The 19,224-nt window shown below is 44.6% G+C and overlaps 2 protein-coding genes and 1 pseudogene across 2 annotated transcripts; 2 read left to right on the top strand and 1 right to left on the bottom strand.

Moving 5' to 3' along the window:
• Positions 1-8,210: 8,210 nt before the first annotated feature.
• LOC136315283 (histone H2B type 1-A) lies at positions 8,211-8,594 on the top strand. The gene has a single exon (XM_066246759.1). The coding sequence runs from the start codon at positions 8,211-8,213 to the stop codon at positions 8,592-8,594; it is 384 nt and encodes a 127-aa protein (XP_066102856.1).
• Positions 8,595-10,969: 2,375 nt separating this feature from the next.
• On the bottom strand, positions 10,970-11,352 carry LOC136315282 (histone H2B type 1-A-like; annotated as a pseudogene).
• Positions 11,353-11,651: 299 nt separating this feature from the next.
• H2AC1 (H2A clustered histone 1) lies at positions 11,652-12,023 on the top strand. Its single transcript, XM_066246517.1, has one exon. It carries the CDS (start codon positions 11,652-11,654, stop codon positions 12,021-12,023), a length of 372 nt encoding a protein of 123 aa, XP_066102614.1.
• The last annotated feature ends 7,201 nt before the right edge of the window (positions 12,024-19,224 follow it).

Genomic DNA, 19,224 nt, shown 5'->3' with positions numbered 1-19,224 from the left:
TTCCTTTCAAATAAATTTCTCTAAGCTGCTCAAAAATTTTTAACCCCATGAGGTAAATGATTACCCCAGACCTCTAGCCCTTATGTTACGAAATGGGTAGATGTGACTGGTTCCGTGGTTTAATTTTTAACTTGACTTAATTAACACGTGGTTTAATTTTTAACTTGGCTTAATTAACATGTAGATCAAGCTCATTAAGTCTTCCTCCTGCTCCACGCCCAGAAGAGATGACTTAACCTCTTCTGATCACCCGTCGGAACCCAGGTCCCTGCTCGCAGGCGCCTGACAGCGGCACGACCACGCTGTCACCTGACAGAGGCTTTCGGGGCAGCGTATTCTCTGTGAGGAAAGGGTGTGTGTCGTGCGTCTTTTCCGTCCTCTCTCCACCATCCTCCTGTTTAACAGAACTGGGATTTCTGCACAGTGGAGACAACAGAGTTTAGTAAATGTGAGTGATTCTAGCTGTTTGCACAAAGGCCCGGAGTTTTCTCTGAAAACTGACGCCCCGTTAATTCTGGTCTTTTTTTTGTAGCAAAACACTTCAGAAGATCCAAGCTCCGTGGCGACCTGTTTCCTCAGCCCCGGCTGTCTCCTGCGCCCACCCACGGGACGGTGTGTGGCAAAGCCGTCTCTGGCCTCAGTCCTGGCCAATGCGGTGGGTCCAGTCCTAGGCCTCGTCTGTCAGCGCTTGACGGCTTCCATCGCTCCGTCCTTCCTCACGCCCTGCCGCACGGGTTAGACACCCGTCAGGCCTGACGGTCCTCGTGCCTTACAGCTGGCTCTTTCTGAACCTTAACTGACTCTTCATCTTTTTTTTTTTAATTTTTAATTTTATTTTATTTATTCATTTTAGAGAGGAGAGAGAGAGGGAGAGAGAGAGAGAGAGACAGAGAGAGGAGAGAGAGACAGGGGAGAGGAGCTGGAAGCATCAACTCCCATATGTGCCTTGACCAGACAAGCCCAGGGTTTTGAACCGGCGACCTCAGCATTTCCAGGTCGACGCTTTATCCACTGCGCCACCACAGGTCAGGCCTGACTCTTCATCTTTTATCTTCTACTGTTGGTGTCCCCAAGACTCTTGAACTTCTTTCCTATCTGAACGCACTCCCGAGGCGAAGCCAGACGGTCCCCTCCCCTCGCACGCCCTTCCTCTGAGCTCAGGACTCCGTGTCTTCCGCTGCCTCCACCTGTAGATGAGGCTGGATTTCCAGCAGGTTCCACAGATACACAACCACAGGACTTTCTCTGCCATCTGAGCTGCACACCAGTCTTCCCCCAGACGGTCTAGAAGGCCACGGTGTTCCCCTTCAGTCTTAAGCTATTAGCTGTCCCTTCTCTTTGTGATTTCTCTACTATTTAGAGTTTTTTTTACTTCTTATTAGCCAACTCTTTTTTTCTCTCCAGTTCTCTAAATTAGTAATTTTTTTTTTTTTTTAAGTGAGAGGTGGGGAAGCAGAGACAGACTCCTGCATGCGCCCTGGCTGGGATCCACCTGGCAAGCCCCCTACCAGATGATGCTCTGCCTATCTAGGCCACTGCTCTGTTTCTCGGCAACTGGGCTATTTTAGCACCTGAGGAGAGGCCATTGAGCCATCCTCAAATTTTGCTCAAACTATTTGAACCATGGCTGCTGGAGGGGAAGAGAGAGAAAGAGAGAGAGAGAGAGAGGGAGGGAGGGGAGGGGTGGAAAAGCACACGCTTCACCTGTGTGCCCTGACTGGGTTATAGAACCTGGGACTTCCAAACACTAGGCCAACACTACCATTGAGCCAACCAGCCAGGGTGATGAGTAATCCTTTATATTAAAATTTGTCTACTCAAGATAACTGTGGTTTCTCTCCCCTGATTTAACTGACTTGTACAAGCATAGACTTGTTTTCTGCATATTACTGAATATGGAACGATTTGAGTCACAGTTTATCCTTGTGCACTAATTATTTATATGTAATGTTCGCCAGAGTGGACCTCTAATATCTAACTTAAGAAACGCATCACTCACTCTGAACAGTTTTGAGCATGTTGTCTCCATTAGATTTCAGCATAGGATTATATTTTCTGTATAAATAGACATAAAATGTATTTCTCTATAATTTATCTGTGGTTAAAATTTATCTCCATATTTTCCAGAATTTCTGTACCTCTTTTTGGGCAAAACAAAGAAACCCTAAGCTGCCATACACAGAGAGAGAGGGAGGGAGAGAAGAAAGAGCATGTGCTAAATTCAAGGAACAAATAACTCTCATAAACTTAATGATTCTCCGCTATCAAATTGTCGTCTTTTTATCGACAATTTTTTAGGTTAATTCTCTTAAAGATCTGTACAATTTTCTTTACAACATTAATGCACTTTTTTTGGGGGGGGTCTCTCCCAAATCTCTAGATTTTGTATTATACGTGATCATTAAAGATGTCGGAGCCCACCGGCTCCACACGGGGTGGTTGGCAGTGAGATCTGCAAGGTGCAGAAAGCACAGGAGCTGGAGCAGGGGTCCCCAAACTACGGCCCGCGGGCCACATGCGGCCCCCTGAGGCCATTTATCCGGCCCCGCCACACTTCCGGAAGGGGCACCTCTTTCATTGGTGGTCAATGAGAGGAGCATAGTTCCCATTGAAATACTGGTCAGGTCAGTTTGTTGATTTAAATTTACTTGTTCTTTATTTTAAATATTGTATTTGTTCCCTTTTTTTTTTTTTTTTTTACTTTAAAATAAGATATGTGCAGTGTGCATAGGGATTTGTTCATAGTTTTTTTATAGTCCGGCCCTCCAATGGTCTGAGGGACAGTGAACTGGCCCCCTGTGTAAAAAGTTTGGGGACCCCTGAGCTGGAGGAACATGAGACAGGCCACAATGCTTTGTGCCTATCCTGGCAGAGCTGGAGCTGTAGACACAGTGCTTAGGGACTGACATGGCACGGTGCCAAAGCTGTATCAGTGCAAGGGGCCGAGAGGAGAGGTGATGTCATGGCTTACCTAGCAGTTGCTGGGTCAGGCAGCCCTGAAGGGTGTGGGAGCCGGACAGCCTCTGAAATCCATCTCGTTGACCAGAGACCACATCCTGGATCTTACTGTCTGTCATTTCCCCACAAGCGAGTATATGGATTACGTCTTTTTACCTCGTAGCCTTAACAGTAATCTATTTGAATTTCTGTTTCCAATTCTTTCTTCAGATGGTTTTCTATCTACGGGGCAATACGTAACTGCTTAGAAAATTTCTTAACTAAATGTTTCTGAATATATCACCCAATGTCGTCAAATGATGACGGTGAAAGAGACAGTCACCAGTAAACATGTTATGTTTTAGATCATGGTATCCAGAGATGTAGGTATAGGCTTTAAGAAAATGTTTCAATTGCTTTTGTTGTCGCATATCTCATAGTTAAAATTTAAGAGAGTATGCTAGAGCCTTGGTCAGGTGGATAGGAGCATCATCCTGGTATGCTGGGGTCCTGGTTCCAAACCCTGGTCAGGGCACATATGAAAAACAGGTAGTGAGTGCTCAACTAAGTGAGACAACAAGTTGATTCTTCTCTCTCTCTCTCTCTCTCTCTCTCTCTCATCAATGGAAAAAAGGCATGTGAGGGTGTGCACACTCTCTCTCCTTAGAGCATTACCACTCAAATCTTCTTTTTCAATGTAGTTTCCTAAGCTCCAAGGGCCCTTCTTTTGTCTCTGTAACTTATTTTCTTAGCCCATTTCTTCTATGGCTCCCTTTCACTACCTCTGTAACTTTCTAAACAAACTTCCCTTTATACTTTTCTTTTTTTAAAGTTTGTTAGTCATATCCTAGACGTCTTACTGTAAAGCAAGTTCCAGGAAAAAAAGTGTTGAAAAGGATACTTTGCTTGAGAGAATAGAAAAATGCAGCTATTTAAACACAAAACAATAATATCTGTAACAGCAACAAAAGTCACAAGATGTTTAGTTTCTGCTTTTTGCTTTAAAAATAATGTCGCTGACTCACAATCATGAGGAATTTTGCAGAATCTTAGTTCTTCCACCCAGTTAGATCAGTTAGGAAGATGACACACGGAACTGCATTAATCAGACTAAATAAAATTAATAAGGTTTGCATAACAACTAACCCACCAGCTTTTCCAGGGACCCCTGACCCTTAACCTCTAACCCTCAATTTCTGCCTGTAAAATCCCTCGATCAAAAACCATTGGGGAGTTCAGGTTTGAAGCAATAGCCCACCATTCTCCTTACTTAGCACCTTGACAAAAAATGGCTCTATTTTCCTCCACTGCAAAACTATTCAGTGTTTGACTCTACTGCACATTTGGGTGAGTGAATTCTTTTCATTTCGGTAACAATAATGATATAAAAATGTTTTGCTAAGCACTTTTAAAATATAAAATAAGTAATAATTATGTACTTATGGCCTTTTAGCAAACTGTGAATTTAACATACTTTTGGGGAGGGGGCAGTTAGCACAAATGTTACATTCAAGTTTAAAAAAAAAAACAAAACTAAAAACTGTTACATTTAGGTTCAGGGCTCCTTTAAATCCAGAACTACTTTAAAGTCAAATTCCCATCACCCAACCTTCCACTAGGGCAACTTCTTCATTAAGCATCTCCCTCACCCAACCTCCTCCTCCCCTTAAGCAACTCTCCCCACCCTGAGAAGGTTCTGAGAAATGTCCTTGAGACAAGGCCATCAAGAGGGTCCTGAGGGTTGAGAAAGGGGGACGGTCTGTAACCAAGACCACAAACCAGGTTATGCTAATCTGGACATGTCCAGAGGCACTCAACCCTCCTGCCAGCAAACGCCTGCAGCAACCCTTATATCTAATGCTCTGTCCTGCTGCTCAGGACAGGCACCCTTTGCTGTTCTCAGCCTGCTGGCACCCAGGAGTTTTTAAAATAAATTATCCTTTTGGAAGACACTAGCCTGTGTTTTCAGTTCGGTGCACGGTTTCTGCCTTTTAAAAACCAGCTGTATGTGTGTGTGTGTGTGTGTGTGTGTGTGTGTGTGTGTGTATATATATTTTTTTTTTTTCCAAAAAATTGGGGAAATTTGTAAATAGACTGAGAATGAAAGAATTAGTAATTTTCCTAGTTACGATAAGGGTCGTAACTAGGATAAGTAAAATTTTATACTGTGTGCCTTGTGGATGTTGATAACAGTCTTCCAAATTTGTTTTAGAAATTTAACAATATGTGGTTGAAACATGAATAAAATAACATAAAAAGTGCATGGTAGGCCCTGACCAGGTAGCTCAGTTGGTTAGAGTGCTGCCCTGACCTGCCAAGATCGCAGGTTCCATCCCTGGTCAGGGCACATACCAGTAAGTGCATAAATAAGCGAAGCAACAAATCGGTATTTCTCCCTTTCTCTCTTAAAAATCAATAAATTAAAAAAAATTTTAAGTGAATAATAAGGTTGGGAAGGGGATATTATTGATAATGATATTTTTAGGTTAAATAGAATTTTGTCTGCTATTTGAAATTTCCATATAAATTTTGCATGTTGTATATATTCAATTCGTTTACTGGAAACAACAGACTACTATGAATACAATATTAAAGTGTTTGGTATTAAAAAAAAAGTATAGCATCTCTTCACTGACTAGTGGATTTCAAGATATTTTAATGGAAGGTAATAAAGTAAATAATTTATATGCAACTGATACACTGTGCTGTACTTAGCATGCTCTCTTAATTAGATTTTATCACATTTCCTCAAAAAGATGAGACTCTTTTTTTCATAATCTGGAACAATTTTTGTCTGCGATAGATTTATCTTTTCCTCAAATGTCTAAGAGGATAGATTTAGAAACCTGATTTTTGAGGATGGCAGTTTATTGAGGACCTCAATTTTTCCCCATTTATCTTAGTCTTCACTGCTTTCTGGGTAACTTAAGCCGTTTGTATTTTTTCAGAAACTCATATTTATTAGTATTTTAAAATTTGCTCACATAGGTTTTTAAAACTATATCCCTGTAATGTTAAAACGTCAATTCTATAGGTTTAGACTTTTATAGACATAGTATTAAGATCATTTAAGCTACAAATGCTTTAGGAATTTTTGTAGTTTATTATAAATGTGCTGATTTTTGTCTCATTCTGCATTGCGTTTAGAGAATTTTGATGGTTTCCTTTTTGTGGAAGAATTTTATATTTGGCAGCTTTCCTGTTTTTCAGTTGTTTCTGGTTGTTTGCTCATATTTGGTCTTAAAAAGACTACCAACAAAATACTTTGCTTCATTTTCAGTGGCTTGAAGAATTGTGCCTAATATTCCTGAATAGAAAGCTATCTTGTCACATGACTGACTCTAGTATTTTTTTTTTTCTTGAGAGACATGAGAAGCATTACCTGGTAGTTGTGTTACTTTCAATAGTTCATTGATTGCATGTGTAGGGAGGGGTTCAAGCCCAGCCAGCGACCCCTTTCTCAAGCCCAGCAACTTTGGGATCATGCCCATGATCCTGTGCTCAAGCTGGCCAGCCTGTGTTCAAGCCAGATGAGCCCACACTCAAGCCCGTGACCTCAGAGTTTTAAACCTGGGTTCTCAGCATCCCAGGCCAGTGCTCTACCCACTGTGCTGACTCTAATATTGATACTATTATCTGACCATCAAAATGGCAGTAGGCTTGTTTGAGATATAACTAACACACTGAGAAACCTATTTTTCATATTTACATTTTTTTCATATAAATAGGTGCCAAATATTTGTATGTACCTTTTATCTCTTAGCTCATTAACCTAGCATGGTTACAGATTTCAGGACATGGAGCCATCTTAGAACACTTGGCAGGAAAGCCCTTGCTGCAGGCACTTGAGAAAGGCCTAGACATGGGTAATGATTTTCTATGATGTCAGCTTGGCTGACATCCTGTGGACAGGGCCTCCAAACGTAAGAGTTGAGCCAAAAGCTGCAAGTTTACAAATCTCCTTCCTTTCTTTGCTTCTAATCTATTCTTTTAATCTAACTTTCTCTCCTCATTAAAATACAAACCCTAAAATAGGATTCCACATTTTTTTTTCTTTTTCTTGTGAATTGTGTTGTCTCAACAATCAAATCTAAATTTGCTCTTTTTCCCAGGGAGAAGGGCACTTCTGCCACCAGGAAGTGCCAGGATGGCTGTCTACCTTGGTGTTAAAAAGCAATTGCATCCTCAACCCTCAACTGTAAAGCTCCCTTGTCATATTTACCGCACATTAAAGTGAAGGGCTTCAGAGACCTGTTACCCAAACTATATTTTGAGTCCTGTTGTTTTAGGAATTGTGATCAGTTTTCCTTTAAGGGTAAGAGGCAAGAAAGAAACATCAACTTGTTAGTTCCACCTATCACTGCACTCATTGGCTGAATCCTATCTGTGCCCTGACCAGGGATCAAACCCACCACCTTGGCACATTGAGATGACACGAACCAACTGAGCGCATCAACCAGGGTTTTAATTAAATCTTGACTTGATTATCCACTGTTTGCCTAAGCTCTTTCTCAGAAATAGTTGACCGGCTCTGAGAAGAGCCTTGGGTCACTAACTGGACATCACCACCTGGGGAGATGACTTGCTCTGGCTGTTCTGGTGGTGGCTCTCGGTCTTCTTGGGCAGCAATACCGGCTAGATGTTGGGCCGGACGCCGCAGTGCGTGATGACCAGTTGGCCCAGCAGCTTGTTGAGCTCTTCGTTGTTGCAGATGGCCAGCTGCAGGTGGCGCAGGATGATGCGCGTCTTCTTGTTGTCGCGGGCCGCGTTGCCCGCCAGCTCCAGAATCTCCGCCGTCAGGTACTCCAGCACCGCCGCCAGGTACACGGGCGTGCCGGCCCGACCGGTTCCGCGTAGTTGCCCTTGTGGAGCAGGCGGTGCACGCGGCCCACAGGAAACTACAGCCCGGTTCTAAAAGAACGAGACCCGGCCTTGGAACCCGCTTTACCACCCTGTTGCCCTTGATCAGACAGGGCGAGAAAAATTGCCTGCCGCGAGGGAAAAAAAAAAAACTCGCAAGATATATGCAAGGTAAGTTTATAGTCTGCTTAGACCACAATTTGCCACCTGATTGGCTGGCTGGGTGAAAGCCTATCCAATCAGAAAGCATTGCTAGAATCACCTCATTTACATATACGTCACTACCATTATCCAATCAGATGTTGACTACCCTGCACAGCCGTTGAAGGGCCACTCCATAAATACCAGCCTTTCAGGCACAAAGGTATGTTCCCTAATCTGTGTGGTTAGAGCTGTTGAGCTGGACACTCATCATGCCGGAGCTGACGTCAAAGGGCGCCACCATCTCGAAGAAAGGTTTCAAGAAGGCTGTGACGAAAACTCAGAAGAAGGAGGGGAAGAAGCGCAAGAAGGTCCGCAAGGAGAGCTACTCCATCTATATCTACAAGGTACTCAAGCAGGTGCACCCTGACACCGGCATCTCGTCCAAGGCAATGAGCATCATGAACTCGTTCGTCACCGACATCTTCGAGCGTCTGGCAGCCGAGGCGTCGCGCCTGGCACATTATAGCAAACGGTCAACCATCTCCTCGCGGGAGATCCAGACGGCCGTGCGCCTGCTGCTGCCCGGGGAGCTGGCCAAGCACGCCGTGTCCGAGGGCACCAAGGCCGTCACCAAGTACACCAGCGCCAAGTAGAAAGTGACCCAACCACGAGTTCAGCTTTAACCCAATGGCTCTTCTTAGAACCACTTAACACATTGAACCCAAAGGCTCTTTTCAGAGCCACTTAACACACTTTTGAAAGGGCTGTAAGTTCTTTGTAGGTAGGTATGATCACAAGAACAAACTGCTAGTTTAGCTAGTGAATAGGTTGCTGTTTGCCAAATTAACTTGGTTATTTTTTTTAAAAAAAGAAGTGCTAATTGCTAGTTGTGTCAGTTTATATGTATCTTCACTGGGGGGGGGGTCTTAACTCTGAGCTTAGGCTTCAAGTCTGATCTTTGGGCTTAAACCAGTAACCTTGGGTCAAACCTGGGACCTCACCAGCCCAGGTTAACACTAGCCATTGGGCCACCAGTCAAGTAGTTATAGCTTCAAACAGAATAGGCGATTCAGTATAGTCAAACAAGACTGAGTTGTTTGTTTTGGGGTTTTTTGGTTTTTTTATTCAGTGAGAGGAGGGAAGGCAGAGACAGACTCCTGCATGCCCCTGACCAGGATCCACCCAGCAAGCCCACTAGGGGGCGATGCTCTGCCCATCTGGAGCATTGCTCCAGTTACTGAGCAACCAAGCTTTTCTTACCACCTCAGGCAGAAGCCATGGAGTCATCCTCAGTTCCTGGAGCCAACTTGCTCCAATCAAGCCATGGCTACAGGAGAGGGGGGGCTGTAAAAGTAGGTGGCCACTTCTGTGTGCCCTGACCAAGAACTTGAGACATCCATACACTGGGTGGATGCTCTACTGCTGAGCCAACTAGCCAGGGGCTGAGACTGAATTCTAATCATTAACTATATTGTAGGAAATACTTGTATGTACATATTTTTGTGTCGTTTACATATCAATTGGGTAAATATAGGGAGCACAATTTCTGGGTCACATGGTCAGTGTATGTTTAGTTTTATGTGTCAAACTGTTTGCCAAAGTGGTGTCCCATTTCTGCATTCCCGCTGGCAATAATGAGAGTCCCTGTTGCTCCATACACTCACCAGCATTTGATAATGTGTTTTGGAGTTTAGTCATTCTAATAGGTGTATAATATCTCATTGTGTTAATTTACATTTCTCTAGTAAATGATCTTGATGTGTTTATTTGCCACAGGTTTCTGGGAAGTGGTGATTTGATACCTTTTAAAGATTGAATTCACTCTTACTGATTTTTAAAATGTTTGCTGAGATAAGTCTAGATGAGCCAGTAATACAGGACACAAATACCATTTTTGATGACCCATTATACAAATCATTATACCATAATTTGTAAGAAAATATAAAACAAGAGGAGTCAAAATAAGTTTAGCCAAATTGTTCGGTTCCTGTGTCAACATATTGTGTCCTTAACTTGAGCCTGGAAAGCTCAAATATACAGAAGACATCATCAGACTAAGAAACCCTGAGTTAAGAATTAAGAACCTCAGATCCTTGCTACTTGAGTACAAGCTAGGCTGGTTTACAGAACCAACTTTTTCATGTACAGCACTGTAACAAAAAGCAAAAACAAGCTTAATCTCCCTAAACCACTTTCCCAAGTCCCAAATTCTCTCCATAGTTTCAGGTTTCTGTCTCCTGAAAGGATTATAAAGATATCCTTAGAGAAAAGCCTACTATGTCCCTTACAGCAGTGGTCCCCAACCCCTAGGCCATGGACCGGTACCAGTCTGCAGAGAAAGAATAAATAACTTACATTATTTCCATTTTATTTATATTTAAGTCTAAACAATGTTTTATTTTTTTTAAATGACCAGATTCCCTCTGTTACATCCAGGTAAGACTCACTCTTGACACTTGTCTCATAAGTTCGACAATTATATTTAAAAATACAACAGTTTTTACACCGGTCACATAATTTTATTTTGTGCATTTATCCGTCCCACCCTAAAGGCCAGTCTGTGAAAATATTTTCTGACATTAAACCGGTCCGTGGCCCAAAAAAGATTGGGGACCACTGCCTTACAGGCACTGTCATTCCCAAAAAGCACATCCAATTCTTTCCAGAGAGCTCCCCTTTGGAGAATTGTTCCTGTCATTATAAGACCCTCTGGGTGTCCATTAAAAATGTTGGGAGCCTTTTAGAATGTTAACATGAAGTTTGGGGAAACGAGGGGCATTATTTATATAACCAGCTTCTGTCGTTAAGCATTACGTCATGGCTTAATCTTGTTGCATTAAGTACTACTAGACTGTTCAACTAAAGCCAGTGTCTCCCTTCAACAGCTTTACAAATGAAGTGTCTGATATGGTCAGACTATCCATATAAGTAATGTTTCGTTAAGTAATAAAACAGCTCTTTTCAGGAAATGTGGGTGGCTCTTATAAGAGCCTTTGGGTTATAAAGCTCATCTGGTGGCTGAATCGTTTTACTCGGAGCTGCTGTACTTGGTGACGGCCTTGGTGCCCTCGGACACAGCGTGCTTGGCCAGCTCCCCGGGCAGCAGCAGGCGCACGGCCGTCTGGATCTCCCGGGACGTGATGGTGGAGCGCTTGTTGTAATGCGCCAGGCGCGACGCCTCGCCCGCGATGCGCTCAAAGATGTCGTTGACGAACGAGTTCATGATGCCCATGGCCTTGGACGAGACACCGGTGTCGGGGTGCACCTGCTTCAGCACCTTGTACACGTACACCGACTAGCTCTCCTTGCCGCGGCACTTCTTGCGTTTCTTCTCCTTCTTCTGGTTCTTTGTCAGCTTTCTTGAAGCCTTTTTTTCAAAATGGCAGCGCCCTTTGACGTCAACTCCAGCATGATGAGTGCCCACCTAACATGTCCCAACTGATGCTGGTCAGCGAACAGCAGCTAGAAGCCCCAAAGCTGTTACTTACGAACTGGCCCTCAACTGCTACACAGGGCAGCCAACATCTGATTGGATAATATGTAGTAATGTGTATGTAAATGAGGTAATTCCAGTAGTGCTTTCTGATTGGATACACTTCCACCAGCCAGCCAATCAGATGGCAAGTAACAACTTACCACATACTATAAAAAGCCACCCTCCCTGTAGTTTGTTTTTTTTGTACTTTCTGTTATTAATTTTCTATAAAGTTATGTCTGGGCATGGGAAACAAGGTGGTAAGATCCGTGGTAAGGTCAGATCCCGCTCTTTTAGAGCCCAGCTACAGTTTCCAGTTGGTAGGATTCACCGCCTGCTCTGCAAGGGCAACTACGTGGAGCGAGTCGGCGCCGGCGCGCCTGTGTACCTGGCGGCTGAGATCCTGGAGCTGGCGGGCAACGCGGCCCACGACAACAAGAAGACGCGCATTATCCCGTGCCACCTGCAGCTGGCCATCCGCAACGACGAGGAGCTCAACAAGCTGCTGGGCAAAGTGACCATCGCGCAGGGCGGCGTCCTGCCCAACATCCAGGCCGTGCTGCTGCCCAAGAAGACCGAGAGCCACCACAAGGCCAAGGGCAAGTGATCTCTGCAGATGGTGAACCTCAGCGAGGAACCTGAACATTGAGAGAGGAAAGAAACAAGAAACTAAAGGCTCTTTTCGGAGCCACTCAAATTGTCAGAGAAGGCTGTGCACCCTGTAGAAAGTTGTGCTTGTGCAGTTCTCTTACAAAATCAGCACTCTGGAGACCACACTCATGGGCCCTCGAGATGCCTGTTGGGATCTGCTTTCACACCTAGGGCGGTTGCAGTCAACTGCAGCAGCAGCCAAGAGCTTAGTCGCACTACGGAGTCCGTGGGAGAGGGAGCGAACTTGAGCTTTGTAATCTAGTTCCTGAGTTTATGTGAACAGAGACACCCTGTTTTAAGGCTTACAATTCAATGAGCTAAGCAATGATTAGATTACAACAAACCGAGAGAGACATAATCTTGTAGCTTCCAGTTTAACTCTCGTGGCAGTCTGTCTGCAACTAGGCCGCGTGTTTTTCTCAAAGTAGCTTCTGGATAGTAATTTCCCTTCAGACATGTCAATATGGTTTATATGAAGGCTTTAGACACGGCATCGCAGGAAACCAAGAGTTAGAAAGCAAGTTCATCCTACCATTTGGTAAAGGGTCACATGGGAATATTGGACACATGGGGTTTCATACATATGCTTAGTAAATTTCTTTACTTAGAATTTTCTTAAAATGTAAAACGATGCATCTGAAAAAGGAGCTTGACACCTACCATGTGATAGAGAGATAATTAGTGTCCTCAGAGGCTGGAATGTGGTTGGTTCTTCCATAAATACTTTTTGAAATTAGGGAATTTTGGTCATTTTCAGAAGTTTAAACTACTAAAAAAAAAAAAAAGATAAAATAGATTCAGTTTCTGTTTCTATGACAAATACCAAGAGCAATTGGAAAGCAAATGAACATTTAGTTAGGCTGTCAAATATAAAATTACCATACAATATTTAACAGTTTACCATGTCTCAAAGAAAAAAGAATCTCATCGGTTATCTAAAACAAACATTGCTAGGTACTTACGATCTACCAGGGGTCTCAAACTCGCGGCCTGCGGGCCGCATGTGGCCCGCCCACCAATTTTGTGCGGCCGCAGACTAATCAAACTTTGTGGATTAGTCTGCAGGCCAGTCTGCGGCCGCACAAAATTGGTGGGCGGGCCACATGCGGCCCGCGGGCCGTGAGTTTGAGACCCCTGATCTACACAGACATGTACAGAAGCAGGTATGAAGAGAAGCAAGTATAAAAAGTTAAAGATGGGAATAAACTATATAGTAAGTTAATTAGGGACAATCAAGTATGAAAAAGTCAATCATCCCTTGAATTAATGAACATAAATATTGATTAAGGCATGCAATTGGAGAAGGCACAAAGGGAAGGAAAATTTTTAAAAACCAACAAATTGCACAGATATCGGACAATATTAGACGTTCAGAACATGGCAAGTAAAAAAACTTTAAAATGTGAAATTTTAAAATCAGAATAATAAGTGAATGAGTAAATAAATTAGGGATATGTGAAAAATATTCTAAACAGAACAATTTCAAAATTTTATATAGAGGCTCCCCCTCCCCACCCCCCTCCATCAAGCAGGTGTAGCTTAACTCCCCGGACTTGCCAAAGCACAGGGTACGGAAAGTCAGGGGAGAAGGGGGGTGACTTCACGGTAGAGAAACCTGGTACGCACCGCCTCAGCCAGAAGAGCCGTGTTGACGTTTTCAACCTTTAAAGTTATCATTGCACAGCAAACGCGTTGATTCGGAAAGAACAGAAGAACTGCGATTCTGGACAAGAGAAACGTGGCCAGCCACAGGCAAGTCCAGAGGACAAAGGAGCTTTTATAAGAGGGAAGGAGAAAGTAGGGAGGGGTTGTTTCCGCACAAAACTTGATTGGAGGAAAGGGAGAGCTTGAAGTGGTGGTATCTTCCCGTGGGCTGCAGGGGTAGACAGTTGGCTCTCGCCAGATGGGGGGCATCTTTTTTTCCCAGCTGGACCGTACAAGGCGTCCCGGAAGGTAGAGCTCTGAGCTCTACTGCCGTGGCTTCCTGACTACTCCCTTGTCAACGAGGTCTCCTTTCTTCACTTCCACAACATCGTCAGTGAAAACCTATGTTTATTGCCTGGACCCTTAAGATGACGTATTGAGAAGGCAATTTGCTCCTCAGGTGTTCCTCCTCACAACCCTGAGAAAACCGTCAGGCAAACCCTATTTGAAGAAGATTCTACAGAGTATCTGCCTCCGAGTCCTCCCTGCTATCAAAGTCATTAAAAACATAGAAATTCTGAGAATCTGCCAGAGCCCGCCCAGAGCCAGCTAAGACAACAGTATGACTAAATGTCATGTATTTTAAATTGAATCCTGGAACAAAAAAAGGAATATTAGGTAAAATTCAATGAAATCTAAAGGTTAGTACTCAATTTACAGTAATACGGCCATGTTCATTCCGTCGTTGTGACAGGTGCACAAATGTTGAAAAGAAGGGAACCTGGGTGAGGGGTGGATGAGAACCTTCTATCTTTACAACTTTTGTCTGAATCTAAAATTGGTCCCAGTTCAAAACTGAAAACAAAGTAAACCTTTTGATGTTAACTCACAAAAGAGTCCCAAATTCCAAAACAAATAGATGAATGAACTTCAGTAGACCACAGTTCTTAACCTAAAAGTAGAACTGATTCTGAAAAGGGCGTCTGGTTTTGGCTGTTGCTGTCCTCTTAAACAAAGCTCTCTTGCAGCTGGTATACTTGGTAACAGGACATAATGCCCGGGCCACCCAGCCAGCCTGGTCAGCTCCTCAGGCACCAGGAAGGAATAACCCTCTTGAATTCCCTGTGGATGACCGTGAAGAGCCCGTTGTAATAAGCCAGGCGAGTGCACTCAAAAGTCACTGACAAATGAGATCATCATTTACGCGGCTTCCGAAGAGACGCCCGCGTTGGAGTGGACCTGCCCGGAGACCGACCTTGTGGACTCGAAGTGTAACCGGGCTGCCTGTGGCATCTGGGTGCCTCCTGCTTTTCTTCAGGTTTCTTGGAGCCTTTCTTGGACATGACTGTCCACGTAAAGAAAACAATTGGATTAGAAGACATAGCTGTCTACGACCTTGAGGAAAAGAGGGTGGCGGGCAGGGAAGCCATGGGGCTTATTTACACACTAGGTAACTCAATAAGCTATAGGGGAAATTCAATTTATGATTGGAATAAAAGCAAGAAGCAAATGAATAGAAATGAGATGCTTCCGGTCAAATGTCACCGGCGAGTATTCCTAAGCCACATCAATCGATTGAAAAGCAAATGATGATCACGGGGAGGCCTTAATGAAGAACACTGTGTAGAGGCAGCCTCCTAACAGTGGCTCCATTTTACAGATTTCGGCCTCGGATGTTGCGAGGAAGATGAACGTTTTTCAGCCCAAGTCCAAGTTCCCAGAGGGAGTGGAGCTGGCCCAGTTTGAATCACGTATCCATGCACCATCCATCCAAAGTAGTCAGAGGGACCGGAATGATTCTGGACAATCATGCATCTGGGTGAACGCATCCATCTGTTAGCAGGACTATCTAATTTCCAGTTGTTCCTGATGGGGTATAGTATTTGCTTATACTTTCCTGTTTTAAAGCTGTGTTGTGTGGTCAAAAGTGGCTGAATTCTAACCACCTGAACACGGGAGAGCAGCAGGGTGTGGCATTGGCATTCGATTTGTGTTATTCCCGGATGAGTAAGAGTTGTTCATTAAAAATAAATATTGGCCGTTAGCAATTATACTTTCGCCTCCTGTGAGGCAAATGTCTGCTATTTTTTTTTCCATTTAGTATAATCAATTACTTTATGGATTGCTCATCTGCAACCCAGATATGGAATGATTGGATCGAAGAGCATGCAATATTTTGTGGCTGTTTTTTTTTTTTCTTCATGGTTTTAAATTACTTTTCCAGATGGTTGCATCACAAATCTATTAGCAAGACATGAGATTTCATCTCTCTCATTTTTCCCTTAAGAAATTTGGTGTTATTTAAAGATTTGATTAGGAGTTAGGGCAACACACTACCACATTATTATCTTAATTTATATTCCGTTTTATCTGAGTTATATTGAATATATGTGTGTGCATATGTATATTTGAAATACACACACACACACACATATATATATTTCTGATGGGTTTAGACAACCCCTGTGTTTTGGTTGTTCGACCCCCGCCGGGGTCACAACCCACAGGTTGAGAACCACTGCTTTAATGCATCAAGTATCCCTCATTACTTGAAACATGGTCACACACGAGCTCTTCTCAAGCCAGAAGTCACCTGAGCTGACCCCAGGGGGAGGCCCTCCCCGTGAAAACACACGCGATCTTTAACGCATTTGCTAAAATGACGCAGGAGAACAGGTACCGTGAAATGACGAACACCGCGTGTCACGTGTCACGGCACCAGGGAGAGAAATAGAAATTGGGATCTGCAGAAAGATGTTCAGACTTCAATATTTCCGTGAATGAGAAAAGACATCAACTAAGAACCCTAGTTCAGGAATCAGCTAGAGAACCCCCACAATGCCTCAACAGACCTGTGTCTGCTGCATCCAGGCCTGCTCCAAAACCCGCTCTGTTGCTTCAGAACTGAGTGCCTTGATGAACCAGTGACCCATTCCTCTGTGCCTGCGTCTTCTCACCTGTACATCATGGTGGCCCCACCACAGGGTTACTGTGCAGGTCACACTGTAGACCACATCGGGAAGGAAGGAAGTCATTGTTACTGTGCAGGTCACACTGTAGACCACATCGGGAAGGAAGGAAGTCATTGTTACTGTGCAGGTCACACTGTAGACCACATCGGGAAGGAAGGAAGTCGTTGTTACTGTGCAGGTCACACTGTAGACCACATCGGGAAGGAAGGAGGTCATTGTTACTGTGCAGGTCACACTGTAGACCACATCGGGAAGGAAGGAAGGAAGTCATTGTTACTGTGCGGGTCACACTGTAGACCACATCGGGAAGGAAGAAAGTCATTGTTACTGTGCAGGTCACACTGTAGACCACATCGGGGAGGAAGGAGGTCATTGTTACTGTACAGGTCACACTGTAGACCACATCGGGAAGGAAGGAAGTCATTGTTACTGTGCGGGTCACACTGTAGACCACGTCGGGAAGGAAGGAAGTCATTGTTACTGTGCAGGTCACAGTGTAGACCACATCGGGAAGGAAGGAAGTCGTTGTTACTGTGCAGGTCACACTGTAAACCACATCGGGAAGGAAGGAAGTCATTGTTACTGTGCAGGTCACACTGTAGACCACATCGGGAAGGAAGGAAGTCATTGTCGAGTCCCTCTTCCTCCCCAAGGAAGGAGCCTTTAGTTACCTCTGTGTCTTGTCTCTCCTCTCTCCTCTCTCCTCTTCCTTTCTGATTCCACAGACATATTCCATAATAGGAAAACAGATGAAATCCCACGTATGCGTCCACCGGCCATGGTGCTAAACTGTCACACGCGTGATGGATCCTTCCAAAGAATCTGTAAGTGGATATCTCTGGTTCTTCTCCATGTTGCAGGTGGATACTGAGAGAGATTTTCTTAATGCCCGTTAGGTGTTGAATTGTATCATCCAAAAATGTGTAGGTTGAAGTTCTGACTCCTCCCCTCAGTATTTCAAAATGTGATCTTATTTTGGAAAATAAGGTCATTGGAGATGGAATTAGTTATGATGAGGTCATATTGGAATAGGATGGGTCGCTAATGCAATTTGACTGGTGTTTTTATGAATACGGGACATTTGGACACAGAGGTAGACACACAGAGGAACAGCGGGATATAATCTCATTTGTGTGTGTGTTGGGGGGGGGGGCAATCCCTCCCAAAATGAAAAAGAAAATATCCAGAAAATGTTCAAGGGACTGGCAAAAGTGAGTGAATTTGGTTGAACTGATTCTGGGGCAGCCAGATTCAAAATTACAGCTGGGGCTGCATCCTGAAGAGCTTTCAACAACGACCTCCGTGAAGCCCAGAAGATGCTAAATCTAAGCAGAGATGGAAAGCTCTAAGCCGCCGCCGACAATGCTTCGTTCTCCTGTCCGCTCTGGACGCAGAAGGTTTTTCTACGGAGAATCCACATCTGTCCAAGTTCACCGCCAGCCGCGGAGCGCGTGAACCGGGCCCTCCAGCTCCCGGCGACAGCGAGCTCGGTCTCATTGCAGGCCGCCCTCTCCCTCCCCGGCCACTTGACGTGACGGCCCAGGCGGTGCCCTTGTCACGCCACCGGCTTAATTGGGAGTTATCCAAACGCCGTCTACACAGATGCGGCAGCTGAGAACGGCGCTCTGACCACCAGGCTGTGAAGCGGTTATCATGAGTGATAGTCACGCCTGCCCGCGGACGAGCGGAAGTGTGCGTGTGGTGATCCGCGCTGACTCAGAATGACACAGACTTCCGAAAAAGACCCGGGGAGTGTGTGCCAGGCAGGGATTTCCGCACCAATTATTATCCGAGCCCCCCACCACCATCACAAGAACAACAATATTCTCCCAACTACCTTACCTGCTGGGGGGGTACGTTTTTGTGTCAGCGTCTAAGAGAAAGCGGTCACGATCTAGTCTAGTAGACGAAAGAGAGCTGCCTCTTTATTTAACCTGAAAAACGTGTATCTCAAGATGGTGCAAGAGAACAAGACAGTCGGGGGCGTGAGGGTCTCCCAGCTCGCAGACCAGGCTAAACCCCGCTGCAAAGAAGAGAAGGAGACCACCGCTCACCTCGGAGCGCTGGGGAGGCCAGAGTTCGCCAACGGGTCACAGGAGCCTGAAACACCTTGAAACCAGATACAAAGCCTCTCCGATCCGCAGTAAGGAATGAAGCTGTTTCTAAACATATAATCTCACTACACTGTCCCAGCACCCTATTAGCTCATTGTTTTCGTTTTTCCTGCTTTGTACGGCGTTTAGAGAAGTTAAATCACACAATTAAGGACGTGGTAGGATCAACCCAGCGTATTCTGGGGTGTGATGGGGGCGCGGTGAGTCTCCTGGTTTTGTAAACACAGTCGACCTGAGTCAAACACTTGTTCCTTTGACCACACTCACAGGGCATCAGGCTTGGTGTTGTGTGGATTTCATTAGGATCTTGCCCCCCCCCCCCTCTCTCTCTCTTCCTCCTCCCACCCCGAGTTAGAGAAGTAGTTTGTCTGTCAAACCGTCAGGTAGAACAGTTCAAAGGTCACAAAACCAAACCATCACCGGTGCA

Source organism: Saccopteryx bilineata, chromosome 11 (assembly GCF_036850765.1).
Source record: "Saccopteryx bilineata isolate mSacBil1 chromosome 11, mSacBil1_pri_phased_curated, whole genome shotgun sequence".
Lineage (NCBI taxonomy): Eukaryota > Metazoa > Chordata > Mammalia > Chiroptera > Emballonuridae > Saccopteryx > Saccopteryx bilineata.
This window is presented reverse-complemented; position numbering and strand designations above follow the sequence as displayed.

Excerpts from the sequence above, each read along its gene's own strand:
- H2AC1 (XM_066246517.1), top strand. The coding sequence starts at position 11,652 with ATGTCTGGGCATGGGAAACAAGGTGGTAAGATCCGTGGTAAGGTCAGA.
- LOC136315283 (XM_066246759.1), top strand. The coding sequence starts at position 8,211 with ATGCCGGAGCTGACGTCAAAGGGCGCCACCATCTCGAAGAAAGGTTTC.